Source organism: Leopardus geoffroyi, chromosome D2 (genome assembly GCF_018350155.1).
Source record: "Leopardus geoffroyi isolate Oge1 chromosome D2, O.geoffroyi_Oge1_pat1.0, whole genome shotgun sequence".
In the NCBI taxonomy this organism is placed as follows: domain Eukaryota; kingdom Metazoa; phylum Chordata; class Mammalia; order Carnivora; family Felidae; genus Leopardus; species Leopardus geoffroyi.
This window is the reverse complement of record NC_059334.1, coordinates 15,422,591-15,437,971: the sequence shown is the minus strand read 5'-3', so window position 1 is coordinate 15,437,971 and position 15,381 is coordinate 15,422,591. Positions and strand designations below refer to the sequence as shown.

General features: G+C 45.7%; 1 protein-coding gene across 4 annotated transcripts in view; it reads right to left on the bottom strand.

The window, feature by feature from the left end:
- The window catches only part of PCNX2 (pecanex 2), a 302,310-nt gene that overhangs the window by 203,160 nt on the left and 83,769 nt on the right, over positions 1-15,381 (bottom strand). For all 4 annotated transcript variants that reach the window (XM_045437338.1, XM_045437341.1, XM_045437340.1 and 1 more), the window contains exon 13: positions 7,100-7,271. In XM_045437338.1, the coding sequence (XP_045293294.1) occupies positions 7,100-7,271 (172 nt within the window). The remainder of the gene's footprint in view (positions 1-7,099; positions 7,272-15,381) is intronic.

The following is a 15,381-nucleotide window of genomic DNA, read 5'->3' as shown; positions in this document are numbered from 1 at the left end:
CCTAGAGCATCTGAGAGTAATGCACTTCTCAACCAAAGTATGCAATAAGACACAAATAGTGACCTACTAAACATAATTGTATAAGACACCATTTTTTTTCACTTGTGAACGGAACTCAAAGATATGGGGGAGACATAAGAAGTAAAGAGAAATTTAATTATAGAGCATAGTTATAGGCATCAAAATTTAAATCCACATAATTTCAAGTGAACTAACATTTTTCTCAACTCTGAGACTCAAACCCACCACTGAAGATTGCACACTAAGCTGCACTCCCCATGGCCAGGATAGGGGCAGAGGGAAGGTGTGATGAGATTGCATTAGTTCACCTTCTCAAGTGCTGTGCATGTGGCCAAAACCACACCAAGAATGAAGAACTTCCAGGGAAAAGTACGGGTGTGAAACAATATTTAACGCAGCTGAATATTGGAAAATGTTCAAGAAAGCATGTAGGGTGCCTGAGTGGTTCAGTCAGTCAAGCATCTGACTTTGGCTCAGGTCAGATGTCAGGGTCTGTGGGTTCAATCTCCATGTCAGGCTCTGTGCTGACAGCATGGAGCCTACTTGGGATTCTCTCCGTCTTACCTCCTCTCTCTGCACTTCCCCTGCTCACACTCTCTCTCTCGAAAAGAAGTATTCTCTATTAGAAATACATGAGGCAATGAAACCACAACTATGGAAGCAAAAAGGACTGGAGCCAGTGAATCATGGTCTGAGGGCGCTACGATGGTGGGAGACACGGGGGAGCCTTGGCCAGAGATGCTGTGGCCGTGCGTGCAGAACCCGAGTTTCCTGGCCACAGTGGAAGGACAGCAGTCCACATGGAGCCCAGTGTCTAGATCCTTCCCAGGATGTATGAGAGAAGGAAATCGTTACTCTTTACAATCAAAGCCAGAAAAGTGGAAGGAGAGCAAGGTGGGGAGCCCACACATCTCATGTGTCAGGCCATAGTTCATGTGAATAAAGAAGCAGCCAGGGCGCCTTGATTTCAGCTCAGGTCATGATCCCAGGGTTGTGGGATTGAGCCCCGCGTCAATGCGGAACCTGCTTGGGATTGTCTGTCTCTCTCTCTTTCTCTCTCTCTCTCTCTCCCTCTCCCTCTGCTTCCTCTCCCACTCACTCTCTCTCTCACTCTAAAATAAAAAATATATATATATTTAAAAAGGAGCTAAATGGTTTTTGCATTAGAACAGTTAGAAAATTACACCTGAAGTTGCTGAGGTTATTTTGTCCTTTTTCCAAAAGTAAAAGAAAAAGTCCCTGTGGCTACTGGCAATTTTCCCTGTGAACAGGTTTTTTTCTTAGCATACCACTGAGAGGGTCTATAATTTTCTCTCACTTCTTCCCTACTCCTCATTTTCCCTAATAATTACCATAAATGCAGAAACTTCTGGTAGAGTCCCATTTCTTGCCAAGCAACATTTATAAATAAAAACATTGTAGCTTCTTTTTTTTTTTTTAATTTTTTTTTTTTTTATTTAAATGTTTTTATTTTTATTTTTGAGACAGAGAGAGACAGAGCATGAACGGGGGAGGGTCAGAGAGAGAGGGAGACACAGAATCGGAAGCAGGCTCCAGGCTCTGAGCCATCAGCCCAGAGCCCGACGCGGGGCTCGAACTCACGGAGTGCGAGATCGTGACCTGGCTGAAGTCGGACGCTTAACCGACTGCGCCACCCAGGCGCCCCTATCTTTTTTTTTAATGTGAATAATGATACTCGTTACTATTCTATCCTACTACTATTAGGTTTAATTTGAGACAGAGAACACACAGAATGAAAATAACATGGAAATAAACCTGAAACCTACACAGCTGATGTGAATGTATATGTTGCGTGTCTTCAAGATGCCTTATCTGTGTGTTAACTACTTGTCCTGAGGATGGACTATACTGAGCCCCAGAAACAGCCTTTATAGAAGACACACAGAGAAGACAAATGTGAGGTGTCACCGGGCAGAGGAGAGGGGTACATTCCAGTAACTCGTCACAAAACCTCCATCTACTTACAAGGGTGGCATTACTGGAGATGCATTGCTGTAGGCTGGGGGTTGTGGTCGGAAGGACTAACGGAAGACAGAAAACTCAGATCTGAAAGGGATCCACGCAGTGCATGGGGTCGTGCTGCAAACGACAGCCACCTCATCTAGCCTGAGCCCTTTCCGCGTCCGGAACTCCTCGCTTCACCAGGTAACCCCGCAGTACCACTGCACCCCTCTAGGCCAAACCATCTTACAGGTGTTTCTTGCAGGAAGCCGTATTCCTGGCCATGACTGCTAATTACAGCTACAACAACGGTGAATCACCATCGCCTGTACCTCCAGCACCCAAGCATTTCTTCTCATTCTCCTGCCCCCCGCCCCCGACCCCATCTCCAGGCACAGGTGGCAAGGTGCACACTCAGGGCACACTCTAGCTTTGCTCCTGCTCCTTTTGAAGTACGATACTAAGACACTGAAGACCTTTTGGCTTCCTCATCAGGGGGATAATTACAAAGACAGCCTCCCTCGCCGGCTTTTGCTGAAGTTACCCGAATGGAAAGTATTAAAAATTCCAGCCCAGAGGTCTCCATGTCTGACTGAGCACAGGCTAGGGATACTCAGAGGTCCCTTCACCTCCCTCCCGAAAATAAAAAGAAAGAATTGTCCCTTATAATGAAAGAGAAGTGCCCACAGGGATATGCTGAATATCTATGAGGGGTCTTAGAGGGGAAAATTATATAAGAATATTACCCTCAGTGTTTCTATGTCTTTAACTCACCATCCCCCAACCCCAGCCCCAGCCCCAGCCTATAAAAGCAACAAGTCCCTGCCACGACTCTGTCTTTCTTCTTATGTCCCCAAGTTCCCTGCCTCCTGGCAACGTACATCCCACCTTCTTGCATTGTTCTGTTACGTAATTCAGAGGCTTGCCTTTGAGATGCTCCTCTCTTTGCATTAAATAAGATAAGCAGCCTCTCCATCTTCCCTACCCACCCAATTTCCACCTGACTCATCTCCCACCACTGGCTCACATTCAACCCCTTCTGCCCTGGGAGGCAGAGGAGGCAGGGTCAGCTCCCCGCCCCTTTCCAGCTCCCCTCCCCTGGCCGTCTCTCCTCCCTCTGATGGGTTCATGGTGTTGAGCAGAAAGCAGGAGTGGCAGCAGGTAACAGAAATATCAGCAAGAAGGCATGATTCTAAGAACCATGTCACCTTTCCCAGCACCAGCCAGAGGAGTATCACAGCACAAGAAGCAGACAGCACCGTTAGACCACCTGATGGAAAACAAGGTCACGTGGGCTAAGTTCCTATTTCTCTCCTGTCCTTTTTCTTTTTCTTTTTTTTTATTTTTATTTTTTTTAATTTTTTTTTTCAACGTTTATTTATTTCTGGGACAGAGAGAGACAGAGCATGAACGGGGGAGGGGCAGAGAGAGAGGGAGACACAGAATCGGAAACAGGCTCCAGGCTCTGAGCCATCAGCCCAGAGCCCGACGCGGGGCTCGAACTCACGGACCGCGAGATCGTGACCTGGCTGAAGTCGGACGCTTAACCGACTGTGCCACCCAGGCGCCCCTCCTTTTTCTTTTTAAATGTATTTAATTTGAGAGAGGGGGCAAGGGAGGGGCAGAGAGAGAGAGAGGGAGAGAGAGAATCCCAAGCAGAATCCGTGCTATGCTGTCAGCACAGAGCCCGATGTGGGGCTCAATCCCATGAGCCGTGAGGGGTGTCTGGGTGGCCCTGATCTAATAACCTTGACATTCTTATAAAAAAGGGGAATTTGGACACTTGGACACCGAGACAGACACACACAGAGGTAAGATGAAGTGGACAGACACAGGGACAAGGCCATCTATGAGCCAAGGAGGGAGGCCTGGGACAGGCCCTTGCCTTGTGCCTTCAGAGATTTTAGACTCCTGGCCTCCAGAACTATGAGACAAGACATCTTTGATGTTCTCAGGGACCCATTCGCGGTACTTTGTTATGGCAGCTATCGGAAAACACACACTCCTTTTTCTCCCAATAACCTTTTGTTTCCTCCTGATTTTTTCTTCTCTCCCTGTTGGTTTCTGAACTTAACAATGGCAGCAGTTATTATCCACTCAGATCCCTTGCTAATGAGGGACAGAAGGTGGAGAGGTTCCATAAAGAAGAATTGCCCTCGCTTTCCCCCATCGAGTCAGAAAAATAGTATATACCTCTATCCCCTTCCTCTCATTCCCAGTTGTTCTAAATCTGTTCCACAATCTTTTCCTGCTCGGTGCAAATTAGTGTGTTTAACACATTCACTCCGTAGGGATTGCTATTGTTCTAGTTTTCCCTTTTTCTTTATCCCAGAAGTCATTTAGTTGGCTTGCTGGATTATTTATCGCTATTTTTACCTGTCACTGTTGACAAGCAGACAAAAAAACATGTATTAAGGAAAAGCTCTAATGAGGGAAAGGGAATTCTAGATAGAAAGATGCGAAATGCCACATTCCCTGCCCCATCTCCACTCCTCAATGGAATTGGTCTGAAGAAAAATAACATGAGAATATACATAGCCAGTAGCTTATTTGAGAACAAGGGTTTCTGCTAAAAGTAAAATCTCACCAAGTACATTAAGGTCTTAACTTTTGGGGCCCTGATAACATTTCATATTCTGATGCCAGGGCAAATTTGCTATGCCAAGACAACCACATTTATTGCAATGCCATTGGCTTGTTTATAGTAGCAAATTAAATAGAGAGAAATGGTGGAGATGCCCATGTACAGAAAAACAATTTCTAAATGGAATGTATGCCATGCTTTTCTTCCTCTTTCTACAGATCATCTTCAAGGGGTGCTTATGAAGTCCCTACTTACTGAAAGTCTGAGCTGAACAGGCCAAAAAGGACTATATAAGCTTTCCCTGTGTTCATTCGTTCATCCACTCAACAAACATTTCTTTAGTGCCTGTATTTACCAGACACAGGGCAGGGTGCCAGGGATTCAGAGTGAGAAAGGAGGCGTGGCCTCCGCCATGCCCGGATTGAATCCAGCAGCATACAAGCTAGTGAGGGAGCAGACGTTAGTCAAATATCACAAGTGCAGCCGATGACCACACAATGGGTTTGGTGCTCTGAAAAGTATGGTTTGGGGGGATAGAAGACGGGACCATGCTTAGGGGAATGGACCATCAACTAGCATGGTCAAGGGGGTTGGGGCGCCACAGAAGAGGAACACAAGGCATGAGCATGAGATGAAGAGGTGTGCCAGGGTAGTTAGGGTTCCAGATCAGGTCACAAGGATTTGTAAGAGGTGGAACTCTATCAGCACTAACCCGTGCTCGAGACCCTAGGAAAAGATGGTCATGAAGTGCCCAAGATTGAGTGTGCGGTGCAGAGAGGGAAGGCAACATTTTGACACAGACACCTGTTTCTTGAACATCTTCCAAAACGCTGCCATGCCCTCTCCACCTCTAATCCCCAGGCCCTCCTGTGCCGTTGAGCTCTGGACCCCAGCGCTGCCATTGGCTAAGAGGAAACAGGAAAGGACGGTCTCCAGCAAGCACAACCGTGACTGGGCATCTGCATCCACTCAAACGCTGCACTTTCCATTGCAGCTAATCTCGGGAGGGAGATGGGAGAGCACATTTATAAGAAGATAAAAGTAACTGAAGTCTTTCTCGGAGTGAATGCATGCGTGTGTGTATGTAACAGGAAGAGAGATGTTGTGGGCACAAAGGTGGGCTTATCTGGGGCTGGGTATGGGGGAGTGAATAGTTTGCTACCAACACAGCAGGAAGAGGAGTGGGGAGATGGTGATTGAGAAGGCGAGTCGGAGGGTGCAGTGTCTACCTTGGTGTCACCTACAAGGAACACAAAGATATGCCATAGTGGAGGGCCCTTTCCAATCCACTAGAGAGACTCAGGAAGCTGTCATGGGGGCCAGAGAAAGAATGATATGGGACCTATGGCTTTGAAAAGCTCCTCCTGAGTAAGATATCCAACTGGAAAGCAATAGATCCAGGGGCTGATATCTCCAATAGTTGCCCTTTACCAATCCATTTGGGCAACGTGATCACAGCCAGTCACAGGCTGGTGTGTGTGTCAACCCCTGGAGGTCATCGCAAGAATTCTCAGGGCATTACGAGGCAAGCCCTCAGAGCTGCAGGCGACACTGGGGCAGCCTCTTCACAGAAGGATGATGATAGTCGCTAATACCCGGTGCCCGGCCCTCTTCTGTATGTTTAAATACACGGACACATTTCAAGCTTGAACCAACCCCTGAGGTAACTACCATTTTGTCCCCACAGCACAAAAGAATTTTTCTCCAGGTCACATAACTAGTAACGTGGCAGAGCTAGAATTCAAATGGCCAGGCACCCGGCTCCAGAGGTTGGGCTCGAAACCATCACACTGTGCAGGCTTCCCGTGTAAATAGGGCACATCACGCGAAACTCCGTCTGGACCTAAAGGTGTGCACAGAGTACCAGGGACAGACTGGGTGACCAGCATGCCCAGGACTCTACCTCAACGGAGAATCATACACACTCAAGCGTTACTAGAATGTCTGTGCCATGTGACAGGTGACAATGTCTGTCCCACCTGGGACGGCCACCCAGGTGGCAAAACCCCCTCACCCTGGGAAGCCCCACCGATGCCTCACACCAGGCACCACAGCAACCAGCCTTCAGATATTACGGTGTTGCAGGGCGCCAGGGCGGCTCAGTCCCTTAAGGGTCCGACTTTTGCTCAGCTCATGAGCTCACGGTTCATGAGTTCAAACCCCGCATCCAACTCTGCTGACAGCTCAGAGCCTTGGAGCCTGCTTCAGATTCTGTGTCTCCCTCTCTCTTTGCCTCTCTCCAGCTCACACTCTGTCTCTGTCTCTCTCTCTCTCTCAAAAATAGACATTAAAAAAAAAGGTATTACAGTGTTACAACTTCTGTGTCATGGATACCACAATGCTTTAGAATGATTCTGCCACTGAATGCTCTGGGGCTCCAGCTTCTAAAGGTATACAAGCCAAAAGAGAGATGCATCTCTCTTCATCCAGTAATCAAATAAGGAGGTTTCTCCAACTAGCGATTCAGAATACAAAGGGGAGACATATCCTCCCACCTCTATATCCTTCCCCACAATCCCCAGATTCACTCACCTATTAACAGGTCCCTAGCTGATTGGAGGGACCTTGGAGAGAAGAGCTTCAGGCCATAGACAACGTAAGTGGGAGGGTGCCGGGCTTTGGCCCCTGTGTCAAGAAGCAAAATAAGGCCACAGAGCACACAAAAATAGATTGGTCTGCTATATGTTATGATTTGGTTGTGTCCCTAGAAAACAAACACAATATCTGAATGGTACCTGTTATTTGGATTAAATGACAAAAATCTCATAGTCAGAAATTTATATCATATCATACAACTTATACCATACAACATTCTCCCCCCACTCCCAGCATAATTCATATACACAAACCACCAGGAAAAGAGAAAAAAAAAAACTCTGATGCTTGTTCTGACAATTAAGGAGAAGAATATCAAAAAGAATGTTATGCCTCTCAGACTCAACAAGATTTAGCTGAAAATTTAATTACCATCCTTAGATACAATCTAGATCTAATCAGTGATCCCCTAACAGTGAAACTTCCATTTGTATTGTTCATTTCAAATGCAAAACTAATATAAGCCATTATTTGTTCTATGTGGTCCAACTTGAGCCCCACTACTATTAAGAAATAGAATTATAAGTTGTGGGCTTTGATTTCTCTGTCTTAAAAAGCAAGGCAATACAGATACAAAGTTACACCCACAGAGATTGCAGAAAATGTCTTAGTGTAGAGCGGGGGAATAACCCAATTTTTAAAAACTCACCATTTATATACATTTTCCTTTGAGGAGGACCAAAAGCTTAACAGATCTCATCTTGGCCCTCAAAATGTTGTTATGAGGAGAAGTAGGAACATGTTTATTCTTCTCCTTGAATGGATAGAAAAATTATGGGAAAGATAGAACACCAAACTTTCCAGGGCAAAAGCCAATGAAGAATTTACATGTCACAAATCAGTGCACAATTCATAAGGCTCAAAACACCACCAAAAATGAATTAGGGGGAGAATATTCTTTGCAATTCATGAACTACTTTGGGTGTAAAAAGTGAAGATGAAAGTGATACGGCTTTGGATGTGAATTTTTAAAGTCACTGCCTTGAACGTGTTATATTTAGAAACGCAATTTAAATTGCCACTGCTTCTATAATAGAGATGGTCCTATTCTGAGACCATCTTTTAATAGGAAAGAAAACACAGGCTGTCCGTGGGGGCTGGCTATGTTTGGCCCTGAATCCAGCCTCAGTCTTGAAGGAACATTTGCACTCTTATGAAATTTCCTTTTGAATCCAACTGGGTCATAGATTAATGGGTATGGAAATACTTTCTCTGCATTAAAAAAAAAAAAAAAAAAAAGTCAAAACTAAAGCCTAAGTGAGATTGTAATGCATTTCTAACTCTGGTTGCTACCGATAGATACTTGGTATACAAACACACAAGACATTCCTCAAAGTGACACCATACAGGAGATATAATTAAAGAGCGACCTCCCACTTGTCCCGATTCTTCCTCTTCCTAAAAGGTTTAAAAATACATTTTCTAGGAATTGAAAGTCTGGCCTTGAACAAGCCTGTGATACCATCTTAAATCTGGCAAGTCAAACTTTGTTAATGGGCAGGGGAATGCTTCCTTGTAATTGTAACTTATGAAACAAAACGTAAGGCTGGCTCCCTCACAAACAGCCTGCCCTCATCATCCACCAATGTCTCACCTCACTGCATGTTCTGGGTCCCCAAACCGTTCTAAGCGTGACCCTAACAGGTGGCACAGACATGACTTTTATTTTCCTTCATTCCTAAGAAAGTCCCCTAATAAAATTCCTTTGCTCTCCAATTCCTTCTTTCCCATGCAAATCAATCATCAGACCCCCCAAGGATTGCTTTTTCTTTTTTTCAAGAGAAAAAATTCCACTAGTTCCACCAGGTCAAGTCTGATCAGTCTTTTTTGCAACTCCTCCAACTATCCCTCCCCGCCCTCCCCCCACCCCACCCCAGCCATGTGGTTTCAACTTGAAAATGCCCTGGGGAAGCTCCCCTGACATCAGCTGTGGGGCATCCTGGAGGCTGTCCGCGCATGCGTCTGATTTCCCACCAGCCCCACCCACGTGTACGAGGTCTGGGCCAGGGCAGCTTCTGGAAGGGCGAAGCCAGAGAATCAACACCTCCGGGGACCCCACCTCTGGAGAGTCGTGGTGCACGTGGCTAAGGGGACAAGGCCATTCGAATCATCCCCATAGCAAGACGGGGCTAGTCAAAGGCTTCAAAGTTATTAAGACAAACATAAAAGGTGTTTATTATAAGGGAAGACGGGGTACCAGAGAACCTGGGGTGCAGCTGGGTTTCGGTGTTGAGTAAATCTGGGCTGTTAACCCTGTTAACCAGGTCACACTGCGACCACCCCATCTCAGCTGGCCGCAGGTGCCAGCCCTGGGCTCTGTGCGCCCTCAGTCCGCAGGGCAGGAGAGAGAGCACCTCATACCTGCAGAGTCTGCACACGTTCCCGTCTGGCCACATTCAGGACCTGGTATTTTTTTGAGCCTGTGTGAATGGCCAGGGCACCAAGAGCTAACATTTGTCCCGCCTTTCCTGTGCCCCAGGCACCATTCTACCCACATGGCCAGTCCTCAGGACGCGCCAAGAAGTACTTACTATTCTCATTTTGCCAAGGGTAATCTGCGGCATAAGTTTTAATAATAATTTTTTGCGAAATTATGAAATTTACCCCCGGCTTCCCACACAGAAAGCAGTGTGGCAGAGCAAGGATTCGGAGGCTGGGTGGGCACTGGCCTCCCGGCCGCCTGGCCACTGCGTGCTGACTCCCGACAACAACCGGGCAGAGGAGCCCATTAGGCACTGGGTCCAGGCCCCAGGATTCAGCCTGACTTCACTAACGTTCATTCATAATCGTCATTCTTGAAACACATAATGTGAACGTCACTCGTGTGAAGCAGATATACAGAGAGCATGAGGAGAAGCATTAGTAATAGTTTTGGGGTGTTCAGCCCAAATGTCCATCAGCTGAGGAATGGATAAAGAAGATGTGGTTTACATACACAATGGAACACTACTTGGCAATGAGAAAGAACGAAATCGTGCCATTTGCAACAATGTGGATGGAACTGGAGGGTATTATGCTAAGTGAAATAAGTCAGTCCGAGAAAGACAGATGTCACAGGTTTTCACTTATACGTGGATCTTGAGAAACTTAACAGAAGACCATGGGGGAAGGGAAGGGGAAAAAATAGTTACAAACAGAGAGGGAGGCAAACCATAAATACTGAGAACAAACTGAGGTTGATGGAGAAGAGGGGAAAATGGGTGATGGGCATCGAGGAGGGCACCTGTTGGGATGAGCACTGGGTGTTCTATGTAGTGATGAATCACAGGAATCTACTCCCAAAGCCAAGAGCACACTGTACACACTCTATGTTAGTGAACTTGACAATAAATTGTATCAAAAAAAAAAAAAAAAAAGACTTTGAACTCTAGAGGGTGGAGAGGGTATAGAACATTAACGGCATACTCTGTCCACTGCTCTGGGGCACTGTTCACTGACGTGAACCCCCATCATTAAAATAGGAGTTGGCTGGGGGCGCTTGAGTGGCTCAGTCGGTTGAGCGTCCGACTTCAGCTCAGGTCACGATCTCACGGTCCGTGAGTTCGAGCCCCGCGTCGGGCTCTGTGCTGACAGCTCAGAGCCTGGAGCCTGCTTCAGATACTGTGTCTCCCTCTCTCTCTGACCCTCCCCTGTTCATGCTGTCTCTCTCTGTCTCAAAAATAAATAAACATTAAAAGAAATTAAAAAAAAAAAAAAAGGAGTTGGCTGTTTCATAGTTCGTTACGATGGTACCGATCTGTTTATTCAGATACCTGTTTGTGCCTGGTGATGGGTTTTTTCTCACTTTAGCATTAGCAAATCAGCATTAGCAAATGCCTGAGCATTTTTAACTATACACTTCAGTCCCCATTGGATGTGGAGCTAAAGGGGGAAAGCTGGGGACCAGGCAGCCACTGCCCTACAGAGAGAAGAGCCCCAGTAAAACCAGAGCCAGTAAGTATTCCGTGACTCATACTGGGGTATATATAAGGATCCAAAACATTTTAGAGAAGGCGGTAGAGGCGATAAGCAGCAACCAAAAGGTCAAATAATTCCTAACAGATGACTAGATGACTATTAAAATGCTACTTCAGGGGCCCCTGGGTCCCTCAGTCGGTTGGGTGTCCAACTCTTGGCTTCAGCTAAGGTCATGATCCCAGGGTCGTAGGATCGACCCCAGCTTCAAACTCCATGCTGAGCGTGGAGCCTGCTTAGGAATCTCTCTGTCACTCTGCCCCTCCCCTGCTCCTTCTCTCTCTCTCTCTAAAAATGAAACAAATAATAAAATAAGATGCTACTGGAGTCTAAATATGGTAGAAATTTGACAAGTTACTTTAAAAATTAAAAAGACATAGGCAAAAGAGTTGCTGTAAGCTTAGTTTATAATTTAATTTAGTTTATAATTTAATTTCACAGAATGATATATTTCGGGGCCAACTTCTTAGCTTTCCCGTCTGTGAATCTTGACAAATGGGTCAATGCAGTTGTCCAACCAAGGAGGCAGTGAAATGGACATCAAATGGTGCCCAACGTGCCATCCACTCTGCCACCCTTCTACTTTACGGTTTCCCACTACCTCAGCATTTCCCTCAATGACAGTGACCGACAGAGGGAAGGGTGATCACTCAAGTTCTGCCCTTATTTCATGGCAGAAATTAAGCATAAAAGAATTCAGAGAAGGCAATTTGGAGTGGCTCATGCTTTAAAGAATACTATTTTTTTGAGCAAAGGAAATACACAACTGAAGAGATAAACCTAATTTAATTTTCAGTCGAGAACCACTAAGACTCAGTTGACCTTCTTATTTCTAAGATTGAGGACTGAGAAAAATTTTTATAGGTCATTTAATATCATTCCTCTGACAGACACTACCCCCACCTAGGTGATCAAGGTCAACACCAACAGCGGTTAAGTCACGTAGACAGTACATAGCCTCAACGTGATGTGATGAAAATGGCTTTTCCCCTCAATGGTCTTGCTCCCAAAATTCTATAACCCCGGTCTAATCATAAAATAGACATCAGATAATCCCGACTGACCAATACTGACCAAAATCCCTGACCAATACTCCTCAAAACTGTCCAGCTCATCAAAAAATAAGGAAAGTCTGAGAAGCTGTCATGATAACTAAACATAATGTGCTATTCTCGATGAGGTCCTCAAACAGAAAAGGCACATCAGGTTAAAACTAAGGAACTCTGAGTAAAATATGGACTTTGGTTACTAACAATGTATCAATATTGGCTCACTAATTGTGAGAAATGTCACAATTTGATGCAAGAGGTAAATAACAAGTAGGGGAACTGGGTGTGGGGTATGTGGGAACTCTCTGTACTATCTTCCCAAGCACTCTGTACCTCTAAAGCTGTTCCAAGATCGGAAGCCTATTCACAAAAATCATTCCCGATGAATTGTATATAACAGGAAGTGGTACCAAATGTCCTCACTGTATAGTTGCCGTAGTTCCCCGAGGAGAACACATAACAAGATACAGCCCTTGCTCTTTGGAGTTGGTACTGTAAGCAACGAAACGATAACTACGCCGAGTGGAAGGAGACAAGGAAAGAAACGTTTACAGAGGACTGAGTCACTCGAGGCCCTGCGCCGGGCTCATTACACGTATTGTCCAATCCGCTCTTCACCAAATCCAACTGAGGCTCAAGTGCTTCCACCGTACTACCGGATACTGTGCTGAGCACCTGAGCACCTTATCTTGTCCAATCCCCTTGTGCTCCTCTGTCATGATTTCCTCTCTCACAGACGAAAAACCTGAGATGCAGAGAACTAACTTGCCCAAGATCTCATACTTTGTACATGGTCAGGCTGGATTCAAATCCCTAAATCTGCATGCCACCCCAGCGTTTGTCATGTATCATTTGAGATCACCATCACTGTCATCCCCCGTCGGGGGGGGGGGGGGGGGAGAGGAGGGAGGGCGGAGAATGCAGATTCCCAGGCGCTGCCTCAGCCACCCCAACTCAGAAGCCCTGCTGCTGCTGGGAAAGACACCTGAGTCTGGCTCTGTGCAGGAGATGCCAGTTTTCTGCTGCCCCTTAACGTATCCTACTGAATTTTGCTTCCCGGGTGATCATCAGTGGTTACTGTTGGTTAGACCTGTGCACAGATCTGGGTACGCCAGTTAAAAGCTTCCTCGTCCATCCACTGCTTTATTGCCAGTCCGATCCTCAGATGCTGCCAGTATCCACCTGAACCATCACTTTTTAAGCTCTGCTAGACCTGTTTTCTTTTATAACCAGACACATCTCTTTCAGGCCCAGGGTCTACTGTACCGTATCTATTAGCACGTCATTCATTCTGCATTTACATCTGAAATATACAGTTGTACAAAACTGTGACTTCTATTTTGCTATCTTCTGGTTTTAACAACGTGCTCAAAATCTGCCACCTGTGTTCTCCAGAAGGAAACGAAAAAAAAGAAAAGTCGGTCAATCACTCTCAAAGCAAGAAGTGTCTGAATTTATTAATGACCCCTCCCCCTACAATGTACAAAACAATGTCATTTCTGGAAAGCCCTTTGGTCCATCTGATGACCGGGGCTGGCGTCGGCAGCAGGCTTGAGAGCCATCTCTGCGCCCAGCCTTGGTCAGCTCCCCTGACCATCTCCTTTCTGAGGTCTCCACATTTATAAACTGGAGACAATAAATTTGCCTTCTAAATGCCCACGTGGTTCAGTCAGATTGCAAGAGGAAACATTTTGCAGCTACCGTATTTTCTCTCCCCACCAGAACTGTTAAAAAAAAAAAAAAAAAAAAAAAAAAGGCCAAATCAAATCAGGGACTAATCTACTTAGAAATCGGTGTACAAGAATGAATAAACAGGTATCTGGCTATGTCTTACTATGACAGCAAGAGAAGTCATTTCTTAACTCCCTCACTATGACACGCTTGCTTGGGGAAAGGAATAGCTACTTGACTGAGTCCTCGAGGAGCTAGACCAACATAGACAATATAACTCCAATTTAGAGTGATGACATAGGGTTGTTGCTAACAGACTTGACAAATCCATGGGGATTATGCAGCTGTATTCACCATCCACCTTCACTAGCATGTTCTGCATTATTGCTGAAGGTACATGCGGGAAATGAATGTTTAACAGCACGTAACACCCCTCCCCCAAGTCACCCAGAAAAACGGTGACACTGAGGTGTCATCACTAGAAAGGAGGGTTTATTTACTGAAGCAGAAGGGGAGGACGTGGCATCTAGGGTGGGCTCGAACAAAAAATTTCAGAGTTCCACATCTCTGCTCACTCCAGCTAACCCAGATTTCTGACGATAATCACAACAATACATCTTAATACTCTAATTATGCTGCTTCTACTCATCTTGACATTCAGACTCTGGAATAAAAAGAAGATGTATTATATGTAAACCAATTACGGGGAACAGAGGAATTTAACAAGATAGCAACGTATGCCATGTGATCGTCCAATTATAAGCTTTTCTTAATTACTATGAGCTAAACATGAGCTATCACAGATTTAAAAGCAGTCCTAAATCCTGGATATGAATTTTTTAAAAGCACAATGGAGCTAAGATCAAGCTTCCTTTCTCTGGTTTTCTTGGGGGCCCACAGCTCACCCTAACAAAGAAGAGAAAGCCCTCTAAGAGCTGAGAGGTCCACCGGGCAGGGGATTAGACCAGAGGCATGTGGTAGCCAGGGTACCTGCAGGGACAGTGCGGGACCCTGTCACTTAGCATCCTGCAAGGGAAGGGCAGCTGGGTCAGAGAAAGCTATATGTGATTCAGAGCTCACGGAAGGATGCCGGAGCACCAACAGGTCAGTATCGGTGAACCCAGCGTCTCAGTTCTAAATGAGCCCAAAATCATGTGGGAGAAAAGTAACAATACTCTCGAAAATGTGGACTAGGAGGAGATCAGCTTCATGTAAAGAGAAAAATGGTTCATGCTTACACAACTGATATTACCAATAACGATAGCTCCCACTTACTAAGCAATGTCTATGTTCCAGGCACCGTTTTAAGGAATTTAAATAGATTATTTAATCCCGACAGGCATTTTTATCATCCTTATTTGCATGCAGAGAAACAGAGACATGGCAAGTACATGTATCTTCTTCCGAGTTCAACGTTCAAGCGGAGGAACCAGGAAACAAAAGCAGGCAGTCTGACTGCAGAGCCCGGCCTTCCCACACTGGGCTGCATGGTCTACTCTGACATGAGTCCAGCGGGATAGAAAAGACCCTCGCCACCCTGTACAC